At 55.6% G+C, this 12,969-nt stretch overlaps 4 protein-coding genes and 1 long non-coding RNA gene across 5 annotated transcripts; 1 reads left to right on the forward strand and 4 right to left on the reverse strand.

Annotated features, from left to right (window-relative positions):
• Window positions 1-69: 69 nt before the first annotated feature.
• On the reverse strand, window positions 70-6,410 carry tnpo3 (transportin 3). Its single transcript, XM_077593744.1, has 23 exons — window positions 6,151-6,410; window positions 4,824-5,024; window positions 4,561-4,634; window positions 4,325-4,481; window positions 4,076-4,216; window positions 3,817-3,992; window positions 3,585-3,723; window positions 3,368-3,514; window positions 3,175-3,282; window positions 2,996-3,087; window positions 2,784-2,923; window positions 2,494-2,685; window positions 2,312-2,403; window positions 2,160-2,236; window positions 1,961-2,021; window positions 1,753-1,893; window positions 1,552-1,668; window positions 1,378-1,472; window positions 1,147-1,303; window positions 901-1,068; window positions 723-835; window positions 591-647; window positions 70-521 (listed from the first exon to the last, which is right to left on the reverse strand). The coding sequence occupies exons 1-23, from the start codon at window positions 6,268-6,270 to the stop codon at window positions 518-520; spliced, it is 2,769 nt and encodes a 922-aa protein (XP_077449870.1). The 5' UTR covers window positions 6,271-6,410; the 3' UTR covers window positions 70-517.
• A 482-nt stretch (window positions 6,411-6,892) lies between these two features.
• On the reverse strand, window positions 6,893-9,700 carry irf5 (interferon regulatory factor 5). Its single transcript, XM_077594523.1, has 9 exons — window positions 9,695-9,700; window positions 9,175-9,450; window positions 8,823-8,997; window positions 8,714-8,742; window positions 8,625-8,652; window positions 8,316-8,498; window positions 7,824-8,213; window positions 7,625-7,743; window positions 6,893-7,561 (listed from the first exon to the last, which is right to left on the reverse strand). The coding sequence occupies exons 1-9, from the start codon at window positions 9,698-9,700 to the stop codon at window positions 7,391-7,393; spliced, it is 1,377 nt and encodes a 458-aa protein (XP_077450649.1). The 3' UTR covers window positions 6,893-7,390.
• Window positions 9,701-9,758: 58 nt separating this feature from the next.
• Window positions 9,759-10,227, reverse strand: LOC144068860 (uncharacterized). The gene is made up of 2 exons (XR_013298326.1): window positions 9,949-10,227; window positions 9,759-9,854 (listed from the first exon to the last, which is right to left on the reverse strand). It is a non-coding gene; the product is annotated as an uncharacterized LOC144068860 (long non-coding RNA).
• A 481-nt stretch (window positions 10,228-10,708) lies between these two features.
• On the reverse strand, window positions 10,709-11,781 carry atp6v1f (ATPase H+ transporting V1 subunit F). Its single transcript, XM_077594252.1, has 2 exons — window positions 11,482-11,781; window positions 10,709-11,037 (listed from the first exon to the last, which is right to left on the reverse strand). Exons 1-2 carry the CDS (start codon window positions 11,637-11,639, stop codon window positions 10,836-10,838), a joined length of 360 nt encoding a protein of 119 aa, XP_077450378.1. The 5' UTR covers window positions 11,640-11,781; the 3' UTR covers window positions 10,709-10,835.
• A 130-nt stretch (window positions 11,782-11,911) lies between these two features.
• lamtor4 (late endosomal/lysosomal adaptor, MAPK and MTOR activator 4) lies at window positions 11,912-12,947 on the forward strand. Its single transcript, XM_077594254.1, has 4 exons — window positions 11,912-12,039; window positions 12,139-12,222; window positions 12,561-12,678; window positions 12,757-12,947. Exons 1-4 carry the CDS (start codon window positions 12,037-12,039, stop codon window positions 12,852-12,854), a joined length of 303 nt encoding a protein of 100 aa, XP_077450380.1. The 5' UTR covers window positions 11,912-12,036; the 3' UTR covers window positions 12,855-12,947.
• Window positions 12,948-12,969: the final 22 nt, after the last annotated feature.

Below are 12,969 nucleotides of genomic sequence, written 5' to 3' on the forward strand. Positions count from 1 at the left end.
AATTCAAACAGAAGTCAAGACGACGGAACGTCTCGGGAACTTCACCGTGATGCCATCTGGACAAGGACATTTGTTGTTTCAGCTGTTTATTCTCGACAAGGCAACGCGGCGTCCACCGGGACTCCGAGTGTCACTCAGTCTCGGAGTGGACACTGTCCTTTTTTTTTGCAGCAAAACAACTCAACGGAAAAGAAAGAAAAATTAAAAGACGACAACGACGTCCTCTTTCCCCCCCACCCCAGGAGCCGCGGGACATCCTTTGGCTCTTTGTACAGCTCGGCCGAAATCCCAAAAATAAAGTTTCTCTTTAAAACGGCGGAGCAGGCGGGCCCATTCCATTTTGTCCACTTGGTGAACTCCACCCCTCGGCCCGCCGCCGCCGCCGCCGTCACCTGCCGCGGGTGCGTCCGTTCGCTCGGTCTTCCGGATCCGTCCGCCTCGCGTCCCGCTCGCTTTCGGAACCCAGGTCGGGGGTCCCGACGTTGGCGGCCGCTGCCTCTCCACCTCCCGCGACATTTTACCTATACGGGAGGGACGTTTACGACGCGACTCGTCGCTCGGCGGCGACGGCGGGACGGGCCGTAAATTACCGGAATAGTTTGGTGAACTCTCTGATGGCCCAGCAAACTTGCTTACATTCATCGGCACTGCGAAGAGAGGCGGCGCGAGTACTCCGGCATTGCGCCGCTTTCAAACGGCGGGAGGCGGAGCCGGATGCTCACCTGGTGACTTGTTTGTGAAAATCCGTCAGCTGCTTGTGCGTGACGGTGACGGTGCCGCCCGACGTCTCCTTGGGCAAGCCCTTTAGGGCACTCTCCAACCAGCGGCAAAAGGTCTGCGACCAGAGGAGGCGTCAGCGAGTAGGGGGCGCCGAGACGGAAGCGGCGAGCGGCGACTCACCGGCCGGTCGAACATCATGACTTCCCACAAGACCTCTGCGATGTCGGGCAGCGTGTACGCGGGCAAACAGAAGCAGCACGAGTGCATGAGCTGCGTGACCAGTTGCTGGCCATGCTGCCCCATGGCCTGGGCGATCAGCTGCTTCCTCAGATCAAAGTCGTCCATGTGCTGCGAGGGGGCGAACAAAACGGGCGACAGATCTTCAATTGGCGTGGGCTCCCGAGGAAGAGCCACTCTTGTCCTCACGTCGTTGGCCACGCCGGTGTGGACCAGGTCCCGCACGAACTTCATCACGCTGCAGTTGGCGTCTCGGTGGTCCAGCGAGGTGGCGGCGATGGCGCACTGGATGATGTGAACGATGATGGCGCTGCCGAGCAGCGTGACGGGACTCCGTTGGACGAACCTGAAGGCCGGGACATGGGGTGTCTGGCACGGGGTGGCCAGCCGGCCGACGTCGATCGCGTGGACGGCGCTCACCTGGTCGCCAGTCTGAAGAGGTCATCCACGGTGTCCGGGTGGTTGATCAGGCCGTTGGCCTGCTCCAAAAGCTGGAAGGTGGGCATGCACAAAGCCTGGGGGGGAGGGCACAAAGAGCGAGCACCGAGGCGGCGACGCCGGACGGACGGAGGGCCGGTCGGCCGGACGCCCCACCTGCAACATGTCCAGGAGGCCCTGCCGACAGCCCTCCTCCATACCGTACTCGTCCACCAGGATGCTGCCCAGGTACAAGAAGCACGAGTGCGGATGCACCTGGTACACGCTAACCATCTGACGAGAGAGCGCGGGAAGGGGTTTGCGTCAAGGGGGCGGGGCTCCCGTGGCCGCTTCTCCGGCGGAGAGTCTCCCTCCCACCTGAGTGACCAGCGGCTGGAGCAAGGAGGCCGATCCTTTGCCCACGCAGCGCACGGCGAAACGGAGGCAGCGGCAGCATCGCTCCACGATGCGGTTGTCCGCCTGGTGGGCGTTGAGCGTCTCCGACAGCACGGGCCAGATCTGGGGGGGTGAGTGAGTGGGACATTTGCTCCTCCGGTCTGGGAGAGCCGGAGACTCCTCGTATTACCTCCTGGATGACCTTCTGGCAGGGGTGCGTCTGTCCGTTCTCCACGATGGGGTTGGTGTGTCTGAAGAAGACGCTCGGTTCAGCAAAAGTGCGCAAAAAAGCTAGCCATGGCCTGCCTGCCTGCCCCCTTGCGATTCATTCATTCGCTCGCTAGTACCTTAGCTCGGATGCTAACGGGCTCCAGAGATGACAAAATTACCTGAAGATGACGGCCAGTCGGTCCAGCCAGACGGTGGGATCGGCCGATCGCCCGTTTGTCGATTCTTCCGACAGAAGCTGGAAGGGCGAAAGTTGTCGATCGGTCGTCGTTGGCTCCCGAACGGGGCGACCGGCAAAGGGGAGGGTCGGAACCTTTTTGAGGGCGGCCACCTGAACGGCGCAGAGGTCCCCCAGGCACTCGGCGATCTTGTCCAGAGGAAGACGACCCAGGACCAGCGCCGTTCCTGCCGGCAATGGAAAAAAAAAAATCCCACCCCCCAAAAAATCAAAAAGCTCGCCTCGGGAAGCCAGACGGCGCGGCGTCTCTCTCGTACCTTTCAGCAGCCCGACGGCGGCCTCCGTGGAGAGCGCGAAGGAATCCAGGGCGCGGGCGATGTCCAGAAGACCCTGGAAGTGCTGAGTCATGTGGTCCCGGCACACGGAGCAGATGTTATGGATGGCCTTGGCTGCGGCCGAGGCCAGGGGTTTCTCTCTCAGACCTTTCATCAGGTAGTTCAGCACCGGGTCTGACCACAAAGTCCAAGACTTGAGCGGGTCAAAGAAGAAGAAGAAGAAAAAAAGAGAAGGAAGCGCCAGCGCCAGCGCAAAGGGGGCGCGCCCTCACCGAGGAATCTGGGGTTCCGGTCCACCACCTCGCTCATTTCTCCCACCAGCTCGATGCTGGTGTAGCGCACTGCCGTGTGGACGGCTTCCGGGAGCAAGACCACTTGCTGCAAGACCTCCAAAAGGGTCGGGTTGTTTTCACTACGGGATGCATAAAGTTATCCAATCCAATCCAATCCAATCCCCAGGGGCCCGTTGCGTCGACTAACTCACGGGTCGACGCTTTTGGCGATGGCGGCCATGATGAAGAGAACGGCTTCTGTCACTGCCCAAGAGGGGTTCCCGTCTTTCAGGGTGGAATACAACTGTTGGCGCAAAAGCCATCGATGGTCAACGCCCCGAACAAAGACTGAGGAGGACTTTCATTTGGTTTTTCTTTGCAGAGGAGCGACCTGAGAGAAGCACTCCATGGAGCCCACCAGGAAAATCACGTCTTTAACCAGGTCGGAAACCCTCATCCTGAACTCGCCGAAGTCGTCCGTCTCCTCGGGAATTCCTTCCTGCACACGACGGCGTAGGCCTTTAGCGGCGAGGCGGGCCCGCCGGCCGCCGCCGGGGCGGGCCGGGCCGGGCCCGGGCACTCACGTGATCCGGGTCCAGCTGGCAATGCCGAGCCAAGCAGTGCAGGAGTCTCTGAATGTACGGCCGGAAAACGGTGTGGAGGGCCACGTCGTTGATCTTGTAGAGATTTTCCCCCAGCCGGTACCAGAAGTTGAAGGAGATCTCCACCACCTGCGACGGACGGGCGGGGGTAGCCGAGTGAGGAAGGGGGGGCCGGTTTGGGGTTGGCGGGTGGGCCTACCTCGTATTGGGGGTGCCCGGCGCAGATCAACAGCAGCTCCAGCGTCCTCAGGTCTCCCATTCCTTGACCCGGGGTCCTGACCGTCGTCTCCAAAAAGGTCTCGCACAGCTCGGTGAAGATTCGGCAATAGTTGAGAACTCTGGGGAAGGGGGGCGGACAGGGGTTCGGGACGTGAGCGACGACGCCCCGGCGGCGGAGGGTGAAGGCGTTCGCTGGCTCGGGGTCTCCTCACTTGTCCAGGTCCTCGCGGGCCACGGCCATGTGGTAGGCCGTCTCCAGCGTCTGCACGCCCCGGAAGAGCTGCAGCGCCAAGGTGGCGTTGGTCTCCACGTTCTCGATGGCGTAGAGGGCGGAGCACACGCAGTCGGCGGCCGCTTCGTGGAGGTTGCTGGACGTGTCGTCCCTCTGCTGCGAGGAAATATGACATGAAACTTGATCCGCCGTATCTACCGGGTTTGGCCCGTGTCGGTCGGCCATGACGGTTGGCTCACCAGGACTTGGAAGAGGAACATGAGCAGCTGGTTGTTGGCCATGAAGTTACTGTCCAGGACCCCCAGGTTGAACCAGCTCCCCAGACAACGGAAAACCTTGATGAGCATCTCGTCGCTACCCGTCTTTTCCACGCAGGAGCCCTGAAAAGGAAGACAAACACAAACGGATCGCTTCCAACCTTTTCCTTCACCGGCCAATCGACGTCGCTTGGCATTTGGGGACGCGAGACGTCCGGACGCCCGACCAACCAAAAGCGTGACCACGGTGGACGAATAATACGCCAAGTCCTCGATGATCTCCGTCCTCCGATTGGCTCCGATGCGTAGCGAGCGACTGTGGACCTCTTCGGGAAGCACGGTCAGGATCTCTACGAGGAAGGGCATGGAGCCGACGTCGCCGTTGTACCTGAGGGCGGGGGCGTCGACAAAGTGGGTGAGGGCGGCCCGCTTGGCCACCAAACGAAATGGACTTCTAAAAGTCTTACTTTTCGACGAGAGTGTGCACGCATCCTTTCCAGGACGCCATCTGAAGAGCGAGATCGGCGATGGCTAAAGCCAGCTAAAAACAAACAAACAAACCCAAATAAAGTCAGACATTGAGGGACACTTTCCCCAACATTTGCAAGAGAAGCCGCTGGGTAGCCTCTTTTGGCGCTCGATGGCGTCTTTCCAAAGAAATGCAATTCTTTTTCAAATGGAACACGATCCGCCCAACGTTAAAGGGGGCGACACGAGCGGTTCGACGCACCTGAGTCACGATCATGGGCGCCCGGTCTTTGAGGTTCTGGATGTGAGAGAGCAGCGAGTCCCGCAGGGCGTTGTGGGAATCGGGCGGAAGCTCGTAGAAGGAAGTCTGGACCTTCATCTTCATGGTCTGAGCGGCAAAGTAGCACGACTCCTCGTCCTGCTTGAGCTGCAGCAGCTGATCCGAGATCTCCCACGCGTACATCTGCAAAGGCCAAACCAAGGAGTCTGGCTCAGTACCGTCGACATCCGCCTGGGGTTAAGACCGAGGGCCCAAGACCGAGGGCCCAAGACCGAGGGCCCAAGACCGAGGGCCCAAGACCGAGGGCCCAAGACCGAGGGCCCAAGACCGAGGGCCCAAGACCGAGGGCCCAAGACCGGGGCCCAAGACCGAGGGCCCAAGACCGAGGGCCCAAGACCGAGCGCCCAAGACCGAGCGCCCAAGACCGAGCGCCCAAGACCGAGGGCCTAAGACCGAGCGCCGCTTTCACTTCCCGCCTTGAAATCCTGCAACCACGGGGCGCGGCGCAAAAAAAATAAAAATAACAATGACGCAAAAGACGTGCAGAGACGTCCGCCAAAACGTGGTTCCACGGTCAGCTTTATGGAGCGCGTACGGGTGACGCCCTCCACCCGATCCGTTCCTGGACGCTTTCGTTCCAGCCTTTCTACGCCTTTTCCACCCGCTTTTATGACACTCTCCAGCATTTTAGCATGAGAACGACACTCGTAGTCATTAGGAAGGGGGTGCGCCCTGGATGTTGATCGAGACTAGTATTGAATTTGACTGCACGGGTATCCATAAAAGAACCGTAGTAGGGAGCTGGGAGTGTCCACCACCGGCCGGCTCCGACCTGAAAGATAACTCCGGTTGACAAGTGTGTGTGTGTGCCTGCGAGCGGCGGAAGTCGAACGGTGGAAATTGGACGTAGCATGTTCGGGCGCGGGTCGACTTACGTCACCGAATAGTTGCGCTAGCCGAGGCTCACGAGCTAGCTTGGAGGCAGGGCACAACAACGTGCGTCCCGCGGACGATAAAACGGACACGCAAAGCAACAAAGGTGAAAAGAAGAACTTTGGTCAACTTAATGACGGTCGACGCGGACAGGCGGGCAAGAAGCTAGCGAGCGTCTCCCCTCCCTTGCGATTCATTCATTTGCTAGCCGAGTAGCTTAGCTTGAATGCTAACGGGCTCCAAAACGTTGCGCATTTTGAGAGCGGCGGTACCGAACAGGAAGAAATGTTCCGGAGGGAGTCCCGGACGACCCGTCCGAGCTACCACGGCGGCCAAAGACCCCCCCGCGCCGAGCGGAAAGACCCGTTTTTCCTACCGATGTCTGGAGCTCCCCTAGCCACATCGAGGCTCGCTCCTTTCCGGCCGTGTCCGGGTCGTGGTGCAGGGCCTGGATCGCCTGGTAGACGAGAGGCAGACTCGGTTTGCCCCCCTCCATCGTTGGCTTCCGAAGCGGGAGATCGACAGGCCCTAAAAAAAGCGGCAAACGTTGCGCTTAGCGACAAAATTAGATGGAGTGTGCGCCGCCGCCGCCGACCGCCATCTCGCACAAAGATGTCATATGTACAATGGGATAGATGCGCTAAGGCAGAGTCGGCGGGGCGACTGACCGGCGGCCATCTTGTGGCAGAAGACGCCGATGAATTCAATTATTTTCAATTGAAATCAACCGAGATCTTGCCTGATTTATATATCGACTATGACAAAACGCATTCATGTGGCTACGATCAAGGGACATGTTCATTTTTTTCTTCATTAACGCTATCCTTGCCAAGCGTGCGAGAAAAGCAATTTGAAATATGTATAAATAGCTCATTTTCCAAGTAGACACGCTTAATCGACTCTGTCCTTAAGATGGCCGACAAGTGGGGGTGTCCAAGCCCTTTGGCCAACAGCGAGAATAACACGTCTCGCCTTAGTTCGACATTATCACGGGTTTCCCACGTGTAACCGTTTTTCTCGGCCGGCACCGAACACAAACGGAACAACTAGTTCCAGGAAAAAAATAAAAAATAAAAATACATTTAAACAAATTTAAAAAAAAAACGCATCAGTCTTGATGATACATTCGCAGCACGTGTAAAATATATTTCAATTCACTTTCGAGTTCTCTACAAAATAATATTTTCACAAAATAGTAGAAAAGTGAACATGATGTAGCATTTCTAAAATAAACAAAAAGTGTATTTTGAACTGGATAATACTGAAAATACGATTGAATTAAGCAGTCTTAATCATAACATTTTTTTCCTTAAGGCTACAATGTGTCGATATTTCTGCCTCAAGAGTAAACAATCATGTTAGACTAACATTGTGATTATGATTATTTTTTTGGACTAATGGTCCAGTTAATGAACGATGATTTCAGAAATAAAAATTCTGAGCAGGTTAGAGAGCCATCTAGTGGATTGGCGGAACGATGAGTTGAAAGTGCCACGTGATGTTCCCCAGACTTTTTTTTGTGCAAAGCTGTTGCACACCATCTTTGGAATCCAAAGGTACACGTGGATGTGGTGAAGGAATCTGTCTGGAACAGTTCTCGGGCCCACGGAGGTCCTTCAGGACCCATGGAGATTTTGACTCTGAAGGAGTCTCTGAAGCTCCTTAAAATGCTCCACCGTCTGGTCCTTCAGATCCGGGTTGGAGATCTGCAGTCGGATGCTATCCATGGACCAGCTGTGCTCTCCCGAGAACATCTCGGTGAGAATCCGTGCCACCACCGGGATCACCTGAGTGGGCGGGGCAAGGAGAATGATGAGCAATTTTTCTTTGCAAGAAAATCCATGACTGACCTGAACCACAATGAGTTTCTTCTCCTTGGGTTTGGCGTCAGGCCAGTCCTCCCCAAAGCAGAAGAAGATCTCGTAAGGGGGAACATTGGGAGCTTCGCCCTTCTGGTACGAGATCAGTCCTGAAGGGGACATTGCCCCCCCCCCTTTCCTTCAGTGTTTTCTTTTGACGGCCATTTCCAGACTTTGGACGTTTCGTCACCTTGTAGGAAGTCACTCAGGCTGAAGATCTTCACCCTCCTCTCCCTCTCCAGCTGATTGGACCGTCCCGACTGGGGCACGCCCGGCCCGGACCAGAACACCTTGCACTGACAGAGGCGGACGGCGTAGACGTCCTGCTCCCAGATCTCCAGGACCAGTCCTCGATCCATCACGTTCAGCAGGGCCTCGGTAAAGGTACGTTGCTTCCGCCCGGGGATCTCCGAAGGGTCCGGAAACGGGACCTGCTGCAGGTCCACCGGTCCGAACAGGTCCACTTGCCGGGGGTCGGGCCCCAGCCGTCCGTAGAACAGCCGGCACCCCCGGGGGTCGCTGACGGTCAGAGACCCCACGGGCCGACCGCGGTACTGGAACTTCAGATCCAGGTCAGTGGCTGCGGCGGGCAACCAAAGCGGGTAATGGCATGGGGGCGTCGTGACCCCCAATTGGGAAATGGCAAGGGGGCGTCGTGACCCCGACCGTCTTATTCACTCACATGGGATGGCGCCGAGTAGGTCCGCCTGAGCCTGTATGACGGCGCTCGCCCCCAGATGATCAAAGCTGACCGGATCGAGCATTTGGGGGTCCCGGAGACGGAGTTCGGGGGTCGCGGCGGCGACCCCGCCTAACTGCTCTGGATCCCTGGGGGTTGCCACGCCGGCGGCGGAAGCGCCGGGGTCTGACCAGACATCGGGACAAACGGTGGGAAGCGTCCTAACGTTTCTCCAGCACCCTCGTAACGAGTTCAACATTCCAAAATGGCCCCCTCTATCGCTAACTAACGCTAACCCACGGTTGGACTTACCGATGGTCAGTTCGGTCAGATCGGGCATCTGAAAGAGAAAGGTGGCGTCAGCGAGGTCCGGACAAACCGTCGTTTCGGCAACGCCATACCTCGTCGCTGTCGGCGGCGGCGGCGACGTCTGAAAGAAAAACGGGGCAACTGTGTTTTTGCGTCAGGCAAGTATTGGGGGGGAAATGGGGCAAAAATTGAAGGCCTCACCCGTGTTCACCACTTGGTAAATTTTATAGGGTTGAAGCGGCGTGGCTTTGGTGCCATCGAACCTGAGCTCAAACTCTCGGCTCTTGTTCAGCGCGCACCGCAGGTTGGCTTTCCACTTGGCCGGGTCGGGATCGTCCACGCCTTCCCGAAACTTGCCCGTCTCCAGCGCCCACGCCTGCGGGACGGACCGGGATAGGTTGGGTCGGGAGGTACCGCACGTCAAAACCGACGGTTCCGCTCGACGACAGGAAGAGAAAATGGCCGCGTCAGTCAAACGGGAAGTTGCCGTTGGCGGAGAGGGAAGTGAAATTAGCTTCTGTGCTGTCGTCTTTCTACAGCCAAAATAGCAAACCTTGAAAATGGTGTATTCGCCGTGAGCCGGCCGCGCCGCCCGCGTGGCGTGTTCCCAGGGGATCCGGAAGAGTCGGCGATCCGGGTCCATCCAGGTCAGATCGGGAAAGCGCCCGCTGTCCACTTGAGCCACCAGCCACGGCTTCAGGCGCACTCTTCGATTCTGATGGTTGACCGTCGTCGCGTCCGGCGAAACCAGGCGGTGGGGGCAAAGGTCCCCGACCGCTAGGGGGGGGAACCAAACCCTTTGGCTTTTTGCCGTCGTCGGCCCGGCGACCTCCGGGTACGCATCACGAGGACTTTGGTATCGAAAGCGAGTTTTACGTACCTGTGGCACTCCCGATCCCGATCGGGTTCATGGCTCCTCCTCCTCGCCTCTTTAAAGTGACTTCTCTCGGCGACCGCTCGTCAGGGGGAACAAAGTCACAAGACAAAAGTGAACTCGGCGCCAGCCGCGACTACATCCTGTTTCACAGATTAGCCAAATAAGACGGAACTGCGTGCTTGGCGACTTTTGTTACGGCCATTTCGTCATCGTCACATTTTCCCGAGCAAGAAAGCGCCAATGAAAAAAACACCCTGACGTCCACTTGCCACTTTGCCTTTATTTATTTTTTTGCTTGATAATGAATGATGAAAGAAGGCTTCATCGCCTCCAAGCATTGCAGCATGGTTCTCTGACTACAGACGAGACCAGAAAAAAAACCGTTGGACTCCCGACAAAGATTGAACCCCGTCGGTCTGAAAGCGCCGAGGCGGATCTGGTGGAACTCACCCGCCGGCTTCTGGACGAGGAGCTGCCCAAACCAAGGCGCCCATGGCCAACACCAGCACGTACCGCATGGCTCCGCAAACGTTGGCCGAGTCAATGCTCACGTCGTCGGCTCGCCGCTTTTTGTACGCGGGCGGCGTCACATGGTGGGCTCTGCTGACCCGTAGGTCGCGGGATCAATATTTGTCCCCGGGCACGTGACCGAGCCGCTTCCCCCTCCGAAAAACCCGACCATAGACGACCCTCTCTACCGTGTGCAGTCGATTGGTCGCCCAGACCGCGACAACCAAAATTCCGTCGAGAAAACAAGGTAAAACAACAGTCTATGCATCAATAAAACCAACAATGGCCATGAGCAGTTTTACTGAGCCGACGTGTGAGTGTAGAAGACTTTGTATGTACATGCGCTGTCCCTTTAAGAAGCGATGCCCGTCAGTCTTAACAAGTTCTCCAACAAAAAACAATCAAAGTCCAGGAAATGTGGAGCTTTTCTTTAGCCTAATAATTACTAGGGAATTAAGTATGACTAAATAGTCATTTGAAGTTTGTATTTAGGGAATTTGAGGAACGATTTAAATGGTAATTATCAATAACCTTCCGGGCGACCAATCGACCGTGTACCCTCTCTACTATGACACGAGAATGGATCAAGATCCTGTGGGTTTGTCCATATCTTCTAGTTGACGCGGCGGACAACCTGCGCGCAAAACCAACCGGGTGGGTGACCTCGTCCCGGGTTACAAAGAAGACAACGGACGACCAGTTGACGACGGTCGATAAGACTTTATAAGTTAAAAGACAAGACGGGGAACAGCATTTTGACCGGGGTGGCAAACAACAAACAGCTTTTGGTCCGGCCACCGCCAAGACGGGAAAGAACTGGGGCGATTCTATCGGAAGTCATCGGCCGAGAACATGCCCTTGGCGCGCCGCAGGATGGAATCCTTGGACGCGTCGTAGGGGTGTTCCTTGGAGGGGATCTCCAGCACGGCCGGGATCGACTGCATGTGCGCGTCGATGGCGTGGCGGATCATCTCGGCGATGAATTGGTTGATGAGGATGATGCCGATGTCGTTGCGAGACAGGAAGCTTCTGTCGGTGCAAAAAAAAATAAGACGTCATCGCCGCTTCTATACCTCACGTGCGTCTCGGAACAAAAACACGGGTCGCCGACTTCAAACGTGACGGGAATAATAGAAATTTAGATTTGGAAACAGATTTAGTATATGATGCAATATCGCAAATAAAGATATTCCAGTCATCGCCTGTAAGTACTACAGGAATTTTTGCTAACGGCAAAATAAAGCGTTCCAAAAAGCAACTAGTCAACAAACGACTCCTTCGCGCACGATGGCACCGAAGAAAAAACGCGACGCCCAGCAATCAGGATTACAGCGTCACGTGTGGGAATCACGTCGTTGTCTGTGAACGTAGCTTTAGCCTAGCTGTCTGTGAACGAAAACAAACTGCGGCTTTTTACTCGTGAGGTCGTCGTGCTATCAACCCATTAACCCATTGCCGAGACGGGGCACTTACTTGAAGGTCTCCTCGATCTCCGTGATGCTCGTGTCCTTCTCCACCACCAAGAAATTGGGTTTTCGGTTCTTGTTGAGTTCTCCGATTCCCCCGAGCAGGAAGCCGGTGCAAGTGTCTTCGTCGCCGATCACGGCGATCAGTTTGCCGCGGCCTGCCATCGCCAACTAGTCACGATTTCCAAAATGACGAGACGAATGGACGTCTGGAAGATCTTGTGACGGAGCGTCAACCGAGCTGCACTTCCGCTTCGTTCCAGAAGACTGCGGGAGCGGGCGCCCCCTGCCGTTCGGAGACGGACAGGCAAATACGGGAGAACCTGCAAATTATTCACATAGAAGAATGTGGACAGATACATTAATCCCCCCCACCCTCATTCCAAACATCAACTTGTCAACTGCGGGTGCTTGTTCTTGACGTTTGACTCCATTTTTTTTCACATCCTGATCAAAAAAAAGAGGAAAGGGTGGGGCGAGTAGTGCTTTTTTCCACGTTCGTGAAGCACTCTTGGTCACGTGAAAAACCAGGAAGTGAATCGGAAACGGTGGCGAAGACAGGATGGTAAACTTTGCGTCGCCCAGTGTTTTTGTTGTTTTTATTCTTCTTCCTTCCTTCTGACGTGGTTGTTGTTGTTTATCGTCCTCGGCGGCGCTGGCGCAGACGACGCAAGCGCTGATAGCCGGTCTCGAGCGGATTCCGGACCAGTTGGGTTATCTGGTCCTTAGCGATGACGGCGTCCTGGCCGTGAGTAGCTAACTATATCTGCCTGTTTTCCAAACGTCAAATGTCGGGTGATTTTTTTTTTTTTTTTTGGAACAACAATAATATATTGATATAAGTGTGACACTTGTTTATCCAGTAATATTTAACCCAAGATAAAATATTTCATTTAAATCTAGAGACGTTTCTTTCCTCAAGTTTTGGCATCAAAACAACAGTAAAATTTGAGCTTATATGTTAATATTTCAGGTTTAGATGAAAGGTTGAAATGAAATATTTAGTTCTTGATTAGAATTCCATTATTTAGAAATATTGCGAATGCTGCTTTAGCAGTAGCGCACTCACCTTTTGGCACATTGCAGTCTTCGGGCGACCTGGAGAACGACGAGCACACGGCCGGCGTGATGATGCAGATGGTTCGCACGGCCAGTCGCTTCCGGTTGGCGGGGTCGGCCGACGTGCCCTTCAAACGCTTGTCAGGTGAGTGAAGCCGAGCTGCCGCCGTCCGTCCGTCGAGCCTTGAAAAAAAAACAACCGTCCCTCCCTGTTTCTCCCCAGTCGTCTTGGAGGACTTTGTTCTCACGGTGACCGTTTCGGGTCAGAAAGTCTTTGTGGTCAAACGTCAGAACAACCAGCACGAGCCAATCAGCGCTTAGAGACATTTGCTGGATGCCGAGAATGCAAAAGAGTGTGGGGGGGGGTCAAAGGTCATTTTGTGCAATCATAATAAAAGAAACTTCTGAAAAATAGTCTGCCTATTTTATGGTCGGG

This window comes from Stigmatopora argus, chromosome 23, assembly GCF_051989625.1.
Source record: "Stigmatopora argus isolate UIUO_Sarg chromosome 23, RoL_Sarg_1.0, whole genome shotgun sequence".
NCBI classification, from domain to species: Eukaryota; Metazoa; Chordata; class Actinopteri; order Syngnathiformes; family Syngnathidae; genus Stigmatopora; species Stigmatopora argus.

What these genes read in the sequence shown, in the direction of transcription:
- tnpo3 (XM_077593744.1), bottom strand. Translation starts at nt 6,270, where the DNA reads ATGGAGGGGGGCAAACCGAGTCTGCCTCTCGTCTACCAGGCGATCCAG. An exon ending in CCATGGAGTGCTTCTCTCAG is followed by an intron (nt 3,088 to 3,174) that starts GTCGCTCCTCTG and finishes TTGCGCCAACAG; the next exon opens with TTGTATTCCACCCTGAAAGA. An exon ending in CCGGAACCCCAGATTCCTCG is followed by an intron (nt 2,686 to 2,783) that starts GTGAGGGCGCGC and finishes CTTTGTGGTCAG; the next exon opens with ACCCGGTGCTGAACTACCTG.
- irf5 (XM_077594523.1), bottom strand. An exon ending in CCGCCGCCGACAGCGACGAG is followed by an intron (nt 8,653 to 8,713) that starts GTATGGCGTTGC and finishes TTTCTCTTTCAG; the next exon opens with ATGCCCGATCTGACCGAACT. An exon ending in CCTGAGTGACTTCCTACAAG is followed by an intron (nt 7,744 to 7,823) that starts GTGACGAAACGT and finishes TGTCCCCTTCAG; the next exon opens with GACTGATCTCGTACCAGAAG.
- atp6v1f (XM_077594252.1), bottom strand. Translation starts at nt 11,639, where the DNA reads ATGGCAGGCCGCGGCAAACTGATCGCCGTGATCGGCGACGAAGACACT. An exon ending in GAGATCGAGGAGACCTTCAA is followed by an intron (nt 11,038 to 11,481) that starts GTAAGTGCCCCG and finishes TTGCACCGACAG; the next exon opens with AAGCTTCCTGTCTCGCAACG.
- lamtor4 (XM_077594254.1), top strand. An exon ending in GCGATGACGGCGTCCTGGCC is followed by an intron (nt 12,223 to 12,560) that starts GTGAGTAGCTAA and finishes GGCACATTGCAG; the next exon opens with TCTTCGGGCGACCTGGAGAA. An exon ending in GCCCTTCAAACGCTTGTCAG is followed by an intron (nt 12,679 to 12,756) that starts GTGAGTGAAGCC and finishes GTTTCTCCCCAG; the next exon opens with TCGTCTTGGAGGACTTTGTT.